Below are 16,837 nucleotides of genomic sequence, written 5' to 3' on the forward strand. Positions count from 1 at the left end.
AGGAAAAAGCCATATGATCCTGTCACTAGTTGGAGAAAAAGGATTGGACTAAATTCCACGGCTGTTCATGGTAAAAGCTATCAGGAGACTAGAAGTAGAACAGAACCTTCTCAACAGATAAGCCATGTACTCCATACTTCCAGCAAAAATGGCTTATATGAATGGAAAAGATACAATGCTTTCTGGCTAAGGTGGGGAACAAGGGCAGATGTGCCTACTCTTCATCTGTCCATTAAACTTTGAAACACAGGCCTAAACCAAAATAGTCTGGCAATAAAATGACACAATTAGGAGAGGATTGGCAAGGTAGAAGCAAAATCTCTATATGAAGATGAAATGATCATCTACAGAGAAAATGCTAAGAAATCTCTAGGAGCCCCTAGATCTTGTATTTGAATTTAGCAGGATTAGAAAACACAAGGTATATATAAAAATTCAGGTCTGTGTATACTTGCTATAAATGAAGAATTGGATATTGAAATTTAATTGTTATGTGGGAGTACAAAGGACCTAGAAAAGCAAAAAGAAAAAGAAGAAGTGTTGATGTTTAGTACCTAATTTTAAGACTTCCTCTAAAGCTACAGTAATCAAGGCAATGTTGGTGTAACAAAAGACATATAGATCATTGGAATAAATTGGAGAATCTAGAAATAGAACCACACATATATGGTCCACTGAGTTTTGAAAGATTATTTAACATTAACATTTTATAGAACATAAACTCAATTCAAGAGCAGAGGAAAAGATAGTGTTTTCACCAAAATGGCACTAGAAAACCTGGTATCTGTATATAAAAAATTAACCTCAACCCTTTATTTCCATACATAAAAATAATTTGAAAGATCTATGAACCTAAATATGAAAGCCTAAAACTATAAAACTTTAAGAAGAAATTATAACGGAAAATGTTTATTTATTTAGGGTAGGCAAGAACTTCCTAGGATACAAAAGACATGATGTATAAAAGAAAAAAATTGATAAATGAGATTACATCAAAATTTAGAACTTTAAATGACATCGTTAAAATGAATAGTCCTTAAACAGACCATATTTACAAGGCATATAACCTATGACCAGAATATACAAAGAACTCTTACAGCTCATTAATAGGCAGCCCAATTAAAAAGTAGACACAAGAAGATGATAAATAGCCAGTATAGCACAAGGACAGGTGTGCAACAATAGAATCAGAAAAATCTAATCCATACAATAACAAGATTGAATTATGCACTCATTAGGGAGATGAAGTTAAAAGTTTTAAAACCCTTGTCATAACTTTTTCTTTTTGTTGGATTTTCCCCCTTTGCATTTAATTTGTCAGGCCCAATGGATTCATTCTGCTGGGCTTCCTGGGGTTGTGATCCTCATTTTTTTTTCCTCGGATATTGTCTAAAATTTTTGGAGTGCTGGTTTGGTATTCATGAAGTTCCTAAGGTGCTCTTTATCATGAAAGTATCTTATTTCTCCATCAATTTTGAAAGATAGTTTTGCAGGGTACATCAGTCTGGGTTGGAAGCTGTTTTCCTTTAGGGCTTGAAATCATCACTCCAAGCTCTTCTTGCCTTGAGGGTTTGCATTGAGAAGTCTGCTGTGAATCTGATGGGCTTTCCTTTGTATGTGATTTGTTTCTTTTCTCTCACTGCTTGTAGAATTTTGTTCTTCTGTTGGATTTCTGGAATCCTAACTATTATATGCCTATGTGTAGTTTTTTTTGATTAAGGCTAACTGGAGTCCTATATGCCTCACTTATCTGTATATCCAGTTCTTTTCCCCTCCTTGGGAAGTTTTCTGCCATCACTTCTGTGAACAGGATTTTTTGTCATCTCCACTCTCTCCTGTTTCTTCATTGACTCCAATCAGTCTTATGTTATTCTTCTTTGCATTGTCTAGCAGCTGCTCGATTGATTTTTCATGTTCCCTTACAATTTTAAAGCAATTTTTCTTTTCCTGGTCACTAATTGCAATGTTATCTTCTAAATCTGAAATCCTGTCCTCACATTGGTTCATTTTGCTATGCAGACTTTCAATGGAGTTTTAATCTCCTGGAAATGTTAGTATCTGTTTTATGGATTCCATTTGTTTCCTATGTTGGGATTCCGTCATGTTCCTCAGCTCGTCTATTTTTTTATCTACTCTAAATTTATTAATCATGTCTTGCAGTATGGGCACAATCTCTGTTGTTATGTGAGAAATGATTTCTCATTTCATTTTTTCCAGATCCTCTTTTGTTGCCAGTTCAGAGAGTCTAGGTGGTTGAGTATCAGATTTTTCCATCTCATTTCCTTTGGGGTTGCTGTAGGTGATCTGGAAATCTGTTTTTGAGGCTAGTTTATGTGTCTTCTCATTTCCACGGAGTGCGGGGCTGCTGCTGGCACCCTCGCAGCTCACCTCCTCTGTCCTGGGAGCAGTGGAATGTCGGCTAGGGAGCCTCCTCCAGGGCACTGGGATTGTTGGCTAAATTCCTCTGCCCTGGGAGCAGTGGAATGGCAGCTAGGGAGCCTCCTCTTGGGAGCTGGGATTGGCTCACCTCCTCTGCCCTCCAAAATCACTTTCTAATGGAAATAGCTTGACCAAAAATCTGTCACAGAATTTTGAGACCCATTAAAACAAAGTTTAATGAGAAACCTGTGTCTTTTGGTCAACAGAAAACTTCAGTTCTTTATAACCTCTTTTAACCCTGAAACTAAATGAAAATATTCGGACTGCTTCATATCTGGGAATTAGAGGGGACAATGCTATTAAAAAAAAAAAAAAAAGGAAGGAATCATGATTTGAATCTCATTCATGATTTGAGAGGAAATGCTTTCAGATTTTCCTCATTCAGAATGATACAGGCAGGGCTGGGAATGTAGCTCAGTGATACAGCACCTATGTTGTATGTGCAAGGCCCTGCAATTCAGTCCCCAGCATCACAAAAAAAAAGAAAAACAGCATGATAATTGGCTCTGGGTTTGTCAAATACAGTTTTTACTATATTCAAGTATGATCCTTCAATTCTTAGTTTCTTCAAGGGTTTATCACAAAAGAGATGTACTTTGTCAAAAGCCTTTTCTCTATCAATTGAGATGATCATGTGATTTTTATTTTTGGTTCTATTTATGTGGTATATTACATTTATTGATTTGCATATGTTGAACCATCTTTGCATCCTTGGAATAAAACCATTGAGTGTATGTATGATGTATGGTCTTTTTAACATGGCATTGAATTTGGTTTGCACGTATTTTGTTAAGAATATTCGTATCTATCTTCCTCAAAATTACTGGTCTGTAGTTTTCTCTTTTTGTTGCATCCTCATCTGATCTTGGTAGTAGAGTGGTATTAGCTTCATAGAATGTTTGGAAGCTTGACTTCCTTTCTATTTCCTGGAATAGTTTGAGGAACATTGGTGTTCTTCTTTCAAGGTCTGGTTAAATTTAGCAGTTAACCCTTCTAGTCCTGGGCTTTTTGTTAGAAGATTTTTTATTAGTGATTCAATCTCATTACTTGTTACTGATTTGTTTGGGTTTTTGTATCTCTTAGTTCAGTTTTGGTAGATCATGTGTCTAGAAATTTATCCATTTCTTCTGTATTCTCCAGTTTATATGAATATAGGTTTTTAGAATAGTCCCTAATGATTATCTAGATATCAGTAGTGTTTGTTTTAACATTCCCTTTTTCATCTCTAATTGTATTGATTAGGATCTTCTTTCTTTTAGTTTGGCTAAGAGTTTTATCAATCTTACTTACCTTCTCCAAGAACCAACTCTGTTTCATTGATCCTGTGTGTTGTTATTTTATTGTTTCATTAATTTCAGCTTTGATGTTTATTATTTCTTCCCTTCTGCTGGTTTTGGTTTTGCTTTGTTCTTGGTTTTCTATCACCTTGAGATACATCATTAAGTTATTTGAGATCCATTTTTTTTAACATAGGCACTCAGAGCTGTAAACTCTTAATACTGCTTTTGCTGTATCCCAGAGATTCTGGTATGTTGTTTCCATTTTCATTTGATTCTAGGAAATTTTTTATCTCCTCCCTGATTTTTTTCAGTGACTCACGGGCAATTCAAAAGTGAATTGTTAATTCTCATCTGGGTCAAACAGGGTCCTTCTCTCCACAAGTAGTGGAGGTTCCTTGCTGTCCATGTTATCTTCCAGTGAGATTGAGCCATACGTAGTGTCCTGAAGCGAGGAACTACCTCTGACCCAGCCAAAGAAAGACACGACCTTGGAGTGGGCAGCAAGTGGGCCATGCGGATGAGGTCTGGTGGCACTGCTCCTCCACTTGTGTCTGTCTCTGGGAACCGGGTGCCAGCGCTGAGGGGCCTCCAGCAGAGAGCTGCCGCCTTTCCTGGCTCCCCTGCCCACCCTGCTGGGGAGGGCAGAAGATGCCAGTGAAGAAGAAGGGAAAGGCTCCTCCTGAGTGGCAGCGGCAGTAGCGGGAGACAGTGGCCTAAAAAAGTGTAAAATCTCCAGCTATTGCAGATCCCAACCCCCTGCTAGACTAATAAGTGGAGAGGAACATTTTTCAAGCAAAAAGTGCCTAGCTTGGTTTTATGAGTGTGCATGTCCGGATGAAGTTGTAGGGCCAGAAGGAATGGAAAAATTTTGTGAAGACGTTGGCGTTGAACCTGAAAATATTATAATGTTAGTTTTAGCATGGAAATTGGAGGCTGAAAGCATGGGATTTTTTACCAAAGAAGAATGGTTCAAGGGAATGACTTTGTTACAGTGTGTCTGTACAGAAAATTTAACAGAACAAATTTGACTCTTTGCACTTACATGTGAATGATATTTTGTAGTTTAAGAATATGTACAGATACGCCTTTGATTTCTCAAGGGTTAAAGATCAAAGAAGCCTTGATATTGATACTGCTAAATCTATGTTAGATCTTCTGTTTGGGAGGACATAGCCACTGTTTTCAGTATTTTACCGGTACCTGGAGCAATCAAAGTACCGTGTTATGAACAAAGATCAGTGGTACAATGTATAATTCAGCAGAACAGTCCATGCAAATCTACGATGAAGATGGTGCTTGGCCCGTTCTTCACGATGAATTTATTGAGTGCAAAATATATGTCTTAAACATCATAGCAAGAACTGTTGTGAAGAAAATGCAAACTTTTTGATTCCCATATGTATATAAGCTAATGAGTTAAAGGGAAAAAAATCCAAAGGGTGTGTTTTCATTCATATGAAAGACTTATAGTACTTTTTTTTCTTTTTTTTAAGGAAGTTTTCTTGTTAAATGTGATGGGCATTGAACCACAGCTCTTCTGAGACTGAATATTGACATTTTTGTTTCAAGTTACATTTTTAACATTTCAGAACAATAAAGATTCAGATTTGTGACAAAGGCCTTAAAGTGAAAAAAAAAAGTTTAATCTCCACCTTTCTGTAATTTCTCTTGCTATTTGTAGTTTAATTCCATTATAATCTGATAAGATACAAGAAATTATTTCAGTCTTGTGTTTGTTAAAACTTGTTTTATGGCCTAAAATATGATCTGTTTTAGAAAACAATGAGCTACTGAAATGAATGTGTATTATGTAGTTGCTGGATGTAATATTCTTTAGACATCTATTAAGCCTGTTTAATCTGTGGTATACTTTAACTCTGGTACTTCTTTGTTGATTTTTTTATCTAGATAACCTACTGGTAAGAATAGATTATTGAAGCCTCTCACTATTAATATATTGAAACTTATGTGGAAAGCTGATAGACAAAGGTAGAAAATCTGAAAGACTGAATCAGTAAGAGCTGTAAGGAAAGCTAAAACTCATGGAGAAATAGGCAATGTAGAGAAAAGAGTAAAGCAGTGTGCTATGTTAACCCAAGCTCCTAGTGAGTGAAGGGAACCTGATTCCACAAGCACAAGGTAACCCCTGATAGTGCTGGCAGCTCCAGTGATTCACAGTAGATTGGCAATACTGGCTGAAGAAAAAAACCCATGGTTATTGTATGCTGTAAATCCAGTGTGGGGAAGGATTTATGCTGAAAGTGATTCCTCTCTCATGGCAGGCTAGCTTTAGAGAAGAAATCTACTGTAATACCTGGCATATCTTAGCGTGGTATAAACAGGAGCCATTTTGATGGGCCTTATTGTTTGAGACCGAGCATTCTAGGGATAAGAAGTCACAGAACAACCACATTTGAGGGCTCCTGAGGATATGTTACTGCAGTAAAGGAGTGGGAGATAGCCACAAGAAACAGATGTGGGGAGGGGGAGGGCTAATTGTGGACTCCCTGATAAGTTTAAGTTGTGGGTAGCTCAGCTGTGGAAGGCATGGTGATTGGCATTACTACCCTCTGTCTATCAGCTTTCCTGTTTCTTTGTCCAGCAGTATTTCTTATATAACACATCTTGTCTTTTTCCTGGATTCAGTATTTTGCAGGAGTACTTCCTCAAGAAAATTTATAAGACAGGTTTTATGGCTGATAAATTTCTGGGTCCTTACATGTATTAAAATGTCTCTATTTTACCCTTACTTTCAAATGATGGTTAAACCGGGTATAAAATCATTTTCCCTCAGAATTTTGAAGATAATACATAACTGCTAACTTGCTTCCATTTTCTTATCTCTTTGATGATTATCTTGGCAATTTGCTCGTTTTTGTCCTTTATCAAACAGTCACCTAGTTGAGTGTTTAGTAGCTTACCGCCAGTGGTCATAAGAATTGTGCAGGATAAGCTGCTGAGGGGCAGGAGTACTGGTGCTTGTCTCCTGAGGGTCAGAAGCTCTCTGTGACATTGCACTACTCTGCAGCCCATTGTGCATCCTTGATGCCCTAGCCTGTGTATGTGTGGCCCCACTGTTCCAGATTCCACTTACCTATTAATCATCCTGATGTATGTCTGAGTCCCTCTAACTCCAGCTGTCTGTGTCCACTGACCTTGGCTTGAAACTCTCCCCTAAGCACTCCTATTTTTGCAGACATCTTGTCCCACATGTGGCTACGACTGTGGCTTCCTTCAGTTGCTTCCAGGAGCTTGTATATAGTCTTTTCTTAGTTTCCTATGCACTTATGATTTATATGTATTTTTAAGTATTTATTAAATATAAATTCATTTTTTCAGAAAAATTTTCCATTGCCACCTTTAAATTAAATTTAAAGTAGCTTCCCAGTTACTTCTATCACATCACCTCAGTTTATTTTCATTGTAGCATTCACCTTTAGTTAGCATTTATTTGTCTTCTGTCATCTTTCCAGACCTAAATGAAGACTCCACTAGGTATCTTATATGTTCTATTTACTGGTTTATCATAAGTGGTTGAGCAGTGCCTGGTATATAGTAGGAATTCAATGTACATCTTTTAAATATATATATAAGCTGTATGAATTATTTAAATTTTAGATTTTTTTTACCAGGAAACCGGTTTAGCATATATTCTGTATTAACTTTCCTATTCAAAACAAAACAACACTTTACTAGCCAAATTATTTTCTTTGCCAAAAAAGCTATACATCAATCTGTTGAATAATATAAAATGTAAAGTTCATAACCTCCAGCACTTCAATTTGTATGTCATTGAAACAAGCTTGAGGAGAAAATAAAAGCAAAGCTTTGATCTTCTAAGAATAGCATTGCAAAGTGACGAGAAATCACAAGTATATCTGTGCCTCTAGTTTCCATAACTGTATGAGATACAGCTTAATCTCATGCCTTATTATAGAACTGCTTTAAGAAACTCAAATTTCCCTTGCTAATTCCCAAACCCTTAAATTAGGTTAAGGATTTACTCTTACCAGATACAGCTTTTGCGTTTGTGCCCTGCCTCTCTTATTATAAGTTTGTTTAGTTATCTAACCAGCCTATATGTGATAGTCATAAACAGTTTTTAGTTTAAAAACATTGTTTTGAAGATTAATTCCTTAATTAGTAGATTGGAAAAATAGAAAAATCTACTTAGGTGGTCATGTTCTCCCTTGAAAGAAAATTCCATGTTTCAGCCTCTATTTGAGTGAGTCTTTATTGATAAGTATTTTAGTAGTTTCGGTTTTCATATAATTAGTTATAAAATTAGCAGCATTTTTCTTTTCTATACAAAGATAAATTTTATTTCCACTTTTTTCTTTAAAAATTGTTTTAATTTATATTGAAAATGAAGTCACTATAAAAAACAATCAAAATTCATCTTTTGTTACAATACAAAAAATACTTATATACATTCCTACACCTAGAAGATTACTATAGGTTATATATACTCTTGCCATCAAGAGGAAAAAGCTTAAACCATGCAGAATTAATCTCTTACCTTTGTAATTCTAATGAAATTGTTTTAATTTTGTCTTTTATTATTTAGGCAAAGATGCAATTTATACAATTCCAGTAAAAAACATTCTTGCTGTGGAAAAATTAGAAGAGAGTTCTTTCAACAAGAAAAATGTAAGTCATATAAATACATATTTAAAGCACTTTAAACTGTATATATGTAAAACTTAAACATTTTTAAGTAGTTTTAGTATTTACCATAATTACTAATAGCTTATAAATTGCTAGCTCAAATTGTTTTAAAACTGTCCATTAATGTTGATACCTCAAAGTCTGTCCAGTTTATTAAGAATATTTTTCTGAGTTCAAGTTAAAAATACTTTCTCTGCTATCATACCTCTCTCTATGACTTTGAAGTCTAAGTAACATAGTCCCAACCTCCCTGTGCAACTTTGTCTTCTGCTACCTATAATACACTCAAGTCAACCAAGACCGTGTCCTTACTCCTGAGGATTTCCTCATTGCTTTCCCTTTAATCATCTGAAATTCCCTCCCTTTTATTATTATTAGTATGATAGGCCCTTCCTTCTGAACATGTATGACTTCTAAAAATTATATTCTGTTGTAACTGCTTAATATCATGTAACTTCAGTTGTCTTTGGAACTAACTTGCTAAGAAAGTAATGATAGGATATCTTAGCAGAGGTTATCTAACCAAACAAATTAGATCTCTGCTACATACTTTGTCTGATTAGTGTATTGTTTTGGTTTTTAAGACTTTCTCTAACCTTTTATCTTAATTGCCTGTGAAGATGTTCCAAGTAATACATACTGAGAAACCACTGTACGTCCAGGCAAATAATTGTGTGGAAGCTAATGAATGGATAGACGTACTCTGCAGGGTGAGCCGATGCAATCAAAACAGACTTAGTTCTTTTCATCCTTCTGCATATCTAAATGGAATCTGGCTCTGCTGTCAGGAGACTAGTGAAAGCACTCCGGGCTGCAAGCCATGTACTGCGTAAGTTTCTTACTGATTAAAAAAGCAATGTTTTATAATGTGATATAGCCATACAGTAGACTATTATTTGGTTACATGCTACAATATGGATGAACCTTGAAAACATTATGCTAAGTGAAAGATTAAAGGCCACATATTATTTGGAAATTTTTATATTACAAAATGTCCAAAGTAGGTAAATTCATAGAGACAAAGTAGATTAGTGGTGGCTTGGATTTGAAGTAATAGAGAAATATAGAGTGTTAATGGATACAGGATTTCTTTTTGGAGTAGTAAAATTTTCTAAAACTAACAATAGTTGGGCCAGGGATATAGCTCAGTGACACAGTGCCTGTGTGGTAGACACAAGGTCCTGAGTTCAATCCCCAGTACCCAAAACAATAAAAAGAAAATAAAACTAACAGTAGTTGCATACTTTTTTTTTGAGACAAGGTCTCGCTGTGTAGTTCATCCTGGCCTTGAACTCACTATGTAGCCCAGGCTGGCCTCGAACTCTCAGTGACTCTCCTACCTCAGCCTCCCGAGTGCTGGGATTACAGGCATGCACTACCCTCCTGGCTTATATTTATTTTCTTTTTTAAGCCAATGTTTGAATATAAGTACAACTCTGCAGGGCTGGGAGTGTAGCTCAGTGGTGGAGTACTTGCCTAGTGTGTCAAAGGTCCTGGGTTCAATCCCCCACACCACCATTAAAAAAAAAAAGTTAAGCCTGGGCAAGATATCAAGGGAGAAGGGCACTTAACATTCGGTATCTAATTGTATGGAATAGGCATTGTAGCCCTATAGGCTTAAGTAATAGTGTATTTATTTTGTGGTGAAGCATGGGTTATGAAAATTATTTTGCTTTAAAATCCCCCTCCCTAGAGGTGTGAATGTAGCTCAATGATAGAGCATTTGCTTTAGCATGCATGAGGTCCTGGGTTTAATCCTAGCACCACTAAAAATAGTAATCCACTTCCATAAATTATGATTAGTCACATAATGACCAAACTCCATTTTATTTAACTATCAAAGAAACTAAATTTCTAAGCAAAATTCTTATTCACATTTTTATTTTAGTAGAACATGTTTGCAATATATGATGATTACATTCATTGTGGGGAGTTGCTACATGTACGTAACACATCTTAATTCTTCTTACTTATTCAAATCTTAAGTCTCAGATCATCAGAAGTTTTTGACATGTTTACATTACTTTTGTCCAATGTTTTTATTTGTTTTTTAAATTTTTATTCTTATTACATTCCTTTGATTACATTCTTCGTGAGCAGTTGTATATATACATAAGACACCTTAATTCTTTTTTACTTCCTCTCCCTTTCCCCCTTCCTCCATCTCTTGATTCTAGTGTCTTTAATTTTATTTTTACAGAGGTGTCCCTGCAGACATCCAAATAGATATTGATGAAGACAGAGAAACAGAAAGAATTTATTCCCTTTTTACCCTCAGTTTGCTTAAACTACAGAAGATGGAAGGTAAATACACAACTAATTCACAACTAATTTTATTACCAATTCCTGAAGTGTGGCTTTGGCATTATAAATAAAAAGTTGAAAAGACTCATAGACTTACCAAAATGTTACTCACATGAAGTTCATAATATTCCAAAAAGGACGTTTTTAATAGATATTTATGAAATGAAATTACTGTTTTTAGAAATGTGATATCTCAGCTAATAAAATTTGTATATTTTAGTCATCTGTGTACTGCCAAGGGAAATCCCCCCAACTTGAGACACTTGACATTTTTTATTTAAACTACAAGTTACATTTATGGAATTTAGTTTTCTGATCAGAGATTTCACTATTCCTTGTAGAGGCTTGTGGAACTATAGCTGTCTATCAAGGACCACAGAAAGAGCCAGATGATTATTCTAACTTTGTAATTGAGGATTCTGTAACAACCTTTAAGACCATTCAACAAATAAAAAGCATCATAGAGAAGCTGGATGAACCTCATGAAAAGTATAGGAAGAAAAGATCAAGTAGTGCAAAATATGGGAGCAAGTAAGTATTTTTTTAATTACTGTAAACATACTTCTAAACAGTTTGAAATTGCCTTTCCTACCCTACCCTTCACATCTGCCTGCAGGCCTCCTGCTTGCCCACCTCTGTGGAGACCAAGCCCAGAGTCTTTATCTTGTGTAATTTCTCTGCAACTCACACTCAATGAGCACTTCTGGTCATTTTCAGCTCAGCTATCAATTCATAGTGTTTGTATTGCACTTTTATCACCACTTCAATTGTTATGTTGAGTTTTATTACATGAATATTTAAAGTACTTAAGATCAGCCATGAGAGTGCTAGAAGCATTTTATAAGTATTTTATTTTATAGTTGATTGTGTGAATCCATCTTATAAAGGAGAGTACAATAGATAATAACAGCAACAGCTAACAGTTATGAGGAGCTTACTCCACCTGAGCACTGTGCCTGCATTATTTTATATTACATTGTTTAGATTGCATTTGGCAACAAGTAGCAAAATCCTGATTGAAGTAGCAAGAAATTTTTTAGTCTCACAAATTAAGTCCTAATATTTGTGACTGATTGATTAATTCAGCTGCTCATCACTTTTATCTAAGACAATCTGCTGCTCATCCATCCTCAAGATGGTTTCTGTCTTCCTCAAGCTTCCTTCCTCATTGGTCACAGATTAGCTACAGTATTTCAGAGCTTCACATTTTTCTCTGGTGGCATCCAGAGGCACACAAGTCTGTTCCTTCTTACCAAAAGAAAAGAGCCTGTCTAGAGTAACCCAAGCCTTCCCTGAAACACAGGGCTGCCCAGTACTAAACCAGAATCAAGGTCTTATGTACAACGAAGTAAATAGGATTTGGTTCTTGGACCAGCAAATAACAGTGTATATGGTTCTATTCCCATTTTATAGCTAGAGAAACTGAGACTTAGGGATATTAAATGCCTTGACCTAGGTCATACAACTGATTAGTAGGAGGACTCTGAATCCTGGCCCCACTATTTTAATACTCTTTGAAAATTATAGGTGTTAATATTTTTTATTTGTAAACATTAAAAATCAGTTTGACAGGTTTAAATATTTATAATCTTCCTGCATAAAAAGCTTAATGCATTAAGAAGGTTTAATTGTAAACATCTAATTCTTTTATATTAGTAAAATTGGTTCTTTCCAGCATCAGTAATCCAGCTTTCATGGAGCCCTGAGAAGTTTCCATATGAAGTCCTAGCCAACACTTGACCATCCTTCTTAGATAGTACCCCCACCACACCCATACACACTTTATCTCCCTGCCCAGCTTTTATTAAAAAATACCAACCTCTTCTTGTACTAAATGTTTTGTTTATTTTTTTCTTTACCAGAATGTAAAGCTCCATGGCAGCAAAGGTTTCATCTGTTTTGCTCACTAGTGTATCCTTGGCTTGTAGAATAGTCCCTTAAATTTAATGAAGTGTTCAGTTAATAGTTGTTGAATTAATGAAACAAGATTCAGCATGACAGTTAATATGTAGTAATTACAATTTTAAAAAGAAAGATGGCAATTAATATGCAGTAAGTATAATAAAGACATAAGATTGAGAGATCATCAAAAGAAAATTATGAAATGTTTCATAAGCTCTGTATCACTTGTTTAATTTTAAAGTTATAAACAATGATTTTCTTTTACTGTTTTCTAGGGAAAATCCAATCATTGGGAAAACATCTTAGAGTTTGACCAATTGATTCAGAAGAACTGGAAAATACTGTTTTTTCTTGGAGTTTTTCAATTCATCGTGTATTTTGTTCGTAGTATTTAAAGAATGAACATTGGCTTTAGTGTCACCTGCATTCACATTATATTTAATATTTAATGATTGAAATTAACTGTTTGGAAATCTTGATTTTAATGTATTACTAGAGAATTTGAAATCCAAGATTTCCTTCATATTCTGTGTGTCCAAATTCATGTTTCTGCAACTTCTTAATAGAATCTTCCTAAAGAAGTTTCTTAAAGAAGCTTTTTAACAAAGGGAGTACTTCTCCATAGCAAGAAATCATCTCTTCTTGTAACACTGTTCTGTGGACTTTTTTTCACTACCATTAGTGCCTGCTCTATACTGCCAACGTGTATTTTACTAGAAAATTCCAATCCATGTCAATTCAGAGCTTTCCATTAGTTCACCTAAACCCTCCCTCTTTTATAAAAGAAAAAATTTTTTTTTCCTGTGGTCCATTCGTTATTACAGGTTACATTAGAGACAGCAAGAAAAACTTTAGAAAACTGCCAGAGCATCCTTGAAAGTTGGTAGATCCTTTTGCCTCTGGAAAGATGTAAACAGAACTCAGGAGGAATCAGGGAATATGTGCTATTGTATACATCATGTTTACATTTGGGATGAGTGTTGGCAGGTGAAATAAAATGAAACCACTAAAATTTTTTTCATTGTTTTAAATATCAGGTACTCATTTTTTTTTTTATTTGAGAATTCAGATTAACATGACTTCTAAGGATATCTCTTCTGAACAAGAAGATAAACAGTGCAAGAAGGTGGTGGGGAAATCACTTGACCTCACCTGCTACTTCATGTTATAATAAGGGCATCGTAAAGACGCCTTTCTCATAGCGTTAGGTTGAGATCTAACTCAAGAACAGTCACTCGGCGCACTTTATTAATCTGGCCAACCCAGATTATACTTTAGATACTCCACGGTATCTATCTTTATGATCAGTTGAATGATCAGTGTTTAAATCTAGAAATAGTGCTTTCCTGAAAATGTTTATGTTTCTTTGCTGTTTGCTTATTGCCTGCTAGCCAAATGGAATTTGGTTTGAGTCTTATTTTTCCTTAATAATTTACTTTTGTCCTAAAAACTATAACTGTAAATAAGCAGTCGAAGCAAGTTGCCGCCTTGAAGAGGAGGAATATACTTTGCTTCATCAGTATTAAAATTGTGGTACTCTTAGTTTGTCTTTTTTAATTCAAAACATTTTCTAAATGTGGTACCTTGAACTTTGGAGTATTTAAATATGTTCCTGTTTAAAACTGTGACTTATTAATGTAAGTCTAGCCAATAGTGCTTTTTTTTTAATCTCCCTGAGTATAAGCTATTTTTCACAATATATTTGCCAATTATATAATTGGTGGGTATTTTAAAATTGTATTGTTACTAGGTCATTATTTTAAAAGACCATTGGCACACAATCAGAGTTGTTCCATCAGTGATCATAACTGAGCAATGTATTTCTCTATGTGACTTGTAAAAATTAATTGGTTTTATTTAAGAATCAATACTATTTTGCATTATGATAGGTTATTACTTCTGGCTCATACTAAATTTGGAAGAATCCTTTAAATTTTATGAATGTATAGATTCCATGAACTATACTAATTTATGTGAAAGAGTTTAGCTATTTAATAACCTCTCATGAATTTCATTCAGATTAAAATTCCTTTTAAGATTCTCTAAAATGTCTGCCTGTAGAAGGACATACGAGCATTGCTATGTATCACTCATTACTGCTTGGTGGCTTCTTGATCTTCTGCTGGATTTTTGTCATGGGGAGTTTAGTTTCTTGGGTAAGCCAAAGGGAATAGGCTTCTAACCTTTCCAATATCAAATCCCTAATTATAATTATTTCTAAGGATCCCAGCACGTTCAAAGGAACCACATCTGTTCTTCTACATAACAGTGGGTTTGAAGGAAAAATTCAGTCATCTGGCTATTTTCTTCACAAGCATATTTGAATGGAATTAACCAGCTTAGCACAGCCTAAAAAGAGAAATGTGAAATTAAATTTCCTTTGAAAATCTTTTGCAATAAGAAACTATGTCAGGGCCATAAGGCAACCACAGACCTTGCTTCTGGAGGCCTCCTTTCTCTGCTGTTACTCATGAGTGCTTTGAGGTTTACTGTACCTGATCTGCTTTCTCTCTCTTTCCCAAAAACTTTTTTAAAAGTACATGGCAGCTTACTTCACCCCCCAAAACTTGGAAACCCCAGGGAGGACAGAAAAGGATATGGGAGAACTCTAAAAATACCAGTCCTGATTCTTGGTTTAGCCATTTCCATTAGTTGAGATTATGATGATTTGTTGCTTGTTTTGTTTTTGTTTAGCTTTGTTTTTTAATATTCTTTTGATAAGATAATGGGCAGTAGCAAAGGTTTTTACTCCCAGGAATATAACTTTATCTAGTCAAACTATTTTATTTGCCAAAAAAGTATGTTTTTAATATCAAGGTAATGGTTACGTGTCAAAACTAAGCTTTTTTATATTTTACCAAAAAAAAAAAATTGACAAATGATGTGGCTTTTGTTTCATCTTCTGAAGCCTGGTTTCATTCCTTACTAGAAAATCTCTTTCATGCCAGGTTTTGAAAAACAGATTTTTTTAAAAAGCAGAAGCACCTTTAATTTGCTCTAACGGTACCTCCTGTAAAGACAGAATTGTGCATAGCCTTTTAGGTGTCCTTATGGTATTTGAAAAATACCAGACTCATTCTAGAGTTAAATCATCAATCTTGATTGATATTATCTGCTTCCATTTTTAACTTGGATATTAATATGTTGCTAGTAAATACTGGTTTTTACAAGTGTCCAGTTTGAAAATGTAAGTTATCAAACTCAATACAGTGAATTTGTGTAACCATGTTGTATTGTTGAGAATGTATTTTTATTTAAATTTTATTTTCTTATCAAGAGTATTATAAAAATTAAACTTTTGTAACTGTCGCTTGAAAATAACTCAAATAAATTACAAGAAGCCTGTCTTTTGTGAGATTGACTTACTGATTTAGAATTTCTTACTTAAAATCATTGTACCTTGCCTATTAAAAAGAAATAATGGAAGGGCCGGGGATTTAGCTCAGTGATCTCAGTGCCTGCCTTACCAGTGCAAAGTCCTGAGTTCGATCCCCAATCCCTGGTACTGAAAAAAAAAAAAAGAAAGAATGGAGGTGTGAAATCTCCAATAACAAGAATAAAGCAAACTGGAAAGGCTCACCTAACTAGATTTGCACCTAACTAGATTGAGTTTTGATGGACTATGCTCCATTTTTTTCATTCATCGACCATACTTGTTTTGAGGACCTAAGTATTCAGGTAGCATGCAGACTTCCGTCATTCCAAGCAGCATGCACATATGTTGTGGAGGAATTTATTTCACTCCTGTCTAATTTAGAGCTGAACCTATGTTTGAGTTTTTGAAGAAGCCCACTTTCTCTTCTCAAAATAGTCACCATCAAAGCCTGTTTCCTCAGATCCTGCATTGACCACCACAGGTTTCCTCACCCTGTAGTTGGCATTCCATGCTTCAGCCTTCTGGATGTGAGAATTTGTGTTGTGCCATTTTGATGAATATCTGGAAGATACAAAATGACAAAACCAAAGACTAGCTTACTACATAACCTATCCCCCCAACATGAGAAGCCAGGATGTCTTCTATTAGTGCCTCAGCAGTCCGTTTAGCATCCCTAAATAACCCTTCCATAAAATACAGCAGCCCTTTGACTCCAGAGGTATTTAATAAGGCTAATGAGGAAGATTAAGGTTCTAAATCTCTAAGGATCTTATTGAAACACCAGAATCCTTATGCTTTCCCAAGTGTGGAATAAAACTTGTAAGAAATATCAGACATACAGTACTATGATGTAAACAAGCTAGTATTT

The 16,837-nt window shown here is 35.1% G+C and overlaps 1 protein-coding gene and 1 pseudogene across 2 annotated transcripts in view; both read left to right on the forward strand.

Annotated features, from left to right (window-relative positions):
* The window catches only part of Rasa2 (RAS p21 protein activator 2), a 134,414-nt gene extending 118,476 nt beyond the window's left edge, over positions 1 to 15,938 (forward strand). For both annotated transcript variants that reach the window (XM_004834356.3, XM_004834357.3), the window contains exons 20-24: positions 8,287 to 8,369; positions 9,008 to 9,216; positions 10,588 to 10,691; positions 11,033 to 11,222; positions 12,869 to 15,938. In XM_004834356.3, coding sequence (XP_004834413.1) covers positions 8,287 to 8,369; positions 9,008 to 9,216; positions 10,588 to 10,691; positions 11,033 to 11,222; positions 12,869 to 12,899 — 617 coding nt within the window. In that variant the 3' untranslated portion in view covers positions 12,900 to 15,938. The remainder of the gene's footprint in view (positions 1 to 8,286; positions 8,370 to 9,007; positions 9,217 to 10,587; positions 10,692 to 11,032; positions 11,223 to 12,868) is intronic.
* LOC106009979 (DCN1-like protein 5 pseudogene) lies at positions 4,189 to 5,150 on the forward strand (annotated as a pseudogene).
* Positions 15,939 to 16,837: the final 899 nt, after the last annotated feature.

Source organism: Heterocephalus glaber, unplaced genomic scaffold (assembly GCF_053883595.1).
Source record: "Heterocephalus glaber isolate CG9 unplaced genomic scaffold, H.glaber_assembly_v1.0 deba00001504, whole genome shotgun sequence".
Taxonomy (NCBI): Eukaryota; Metazoa; Chordata; class Mammalia; order Rodentia; family Bathyergidae; genus Heterocephalus; species Heterocephalus glaber.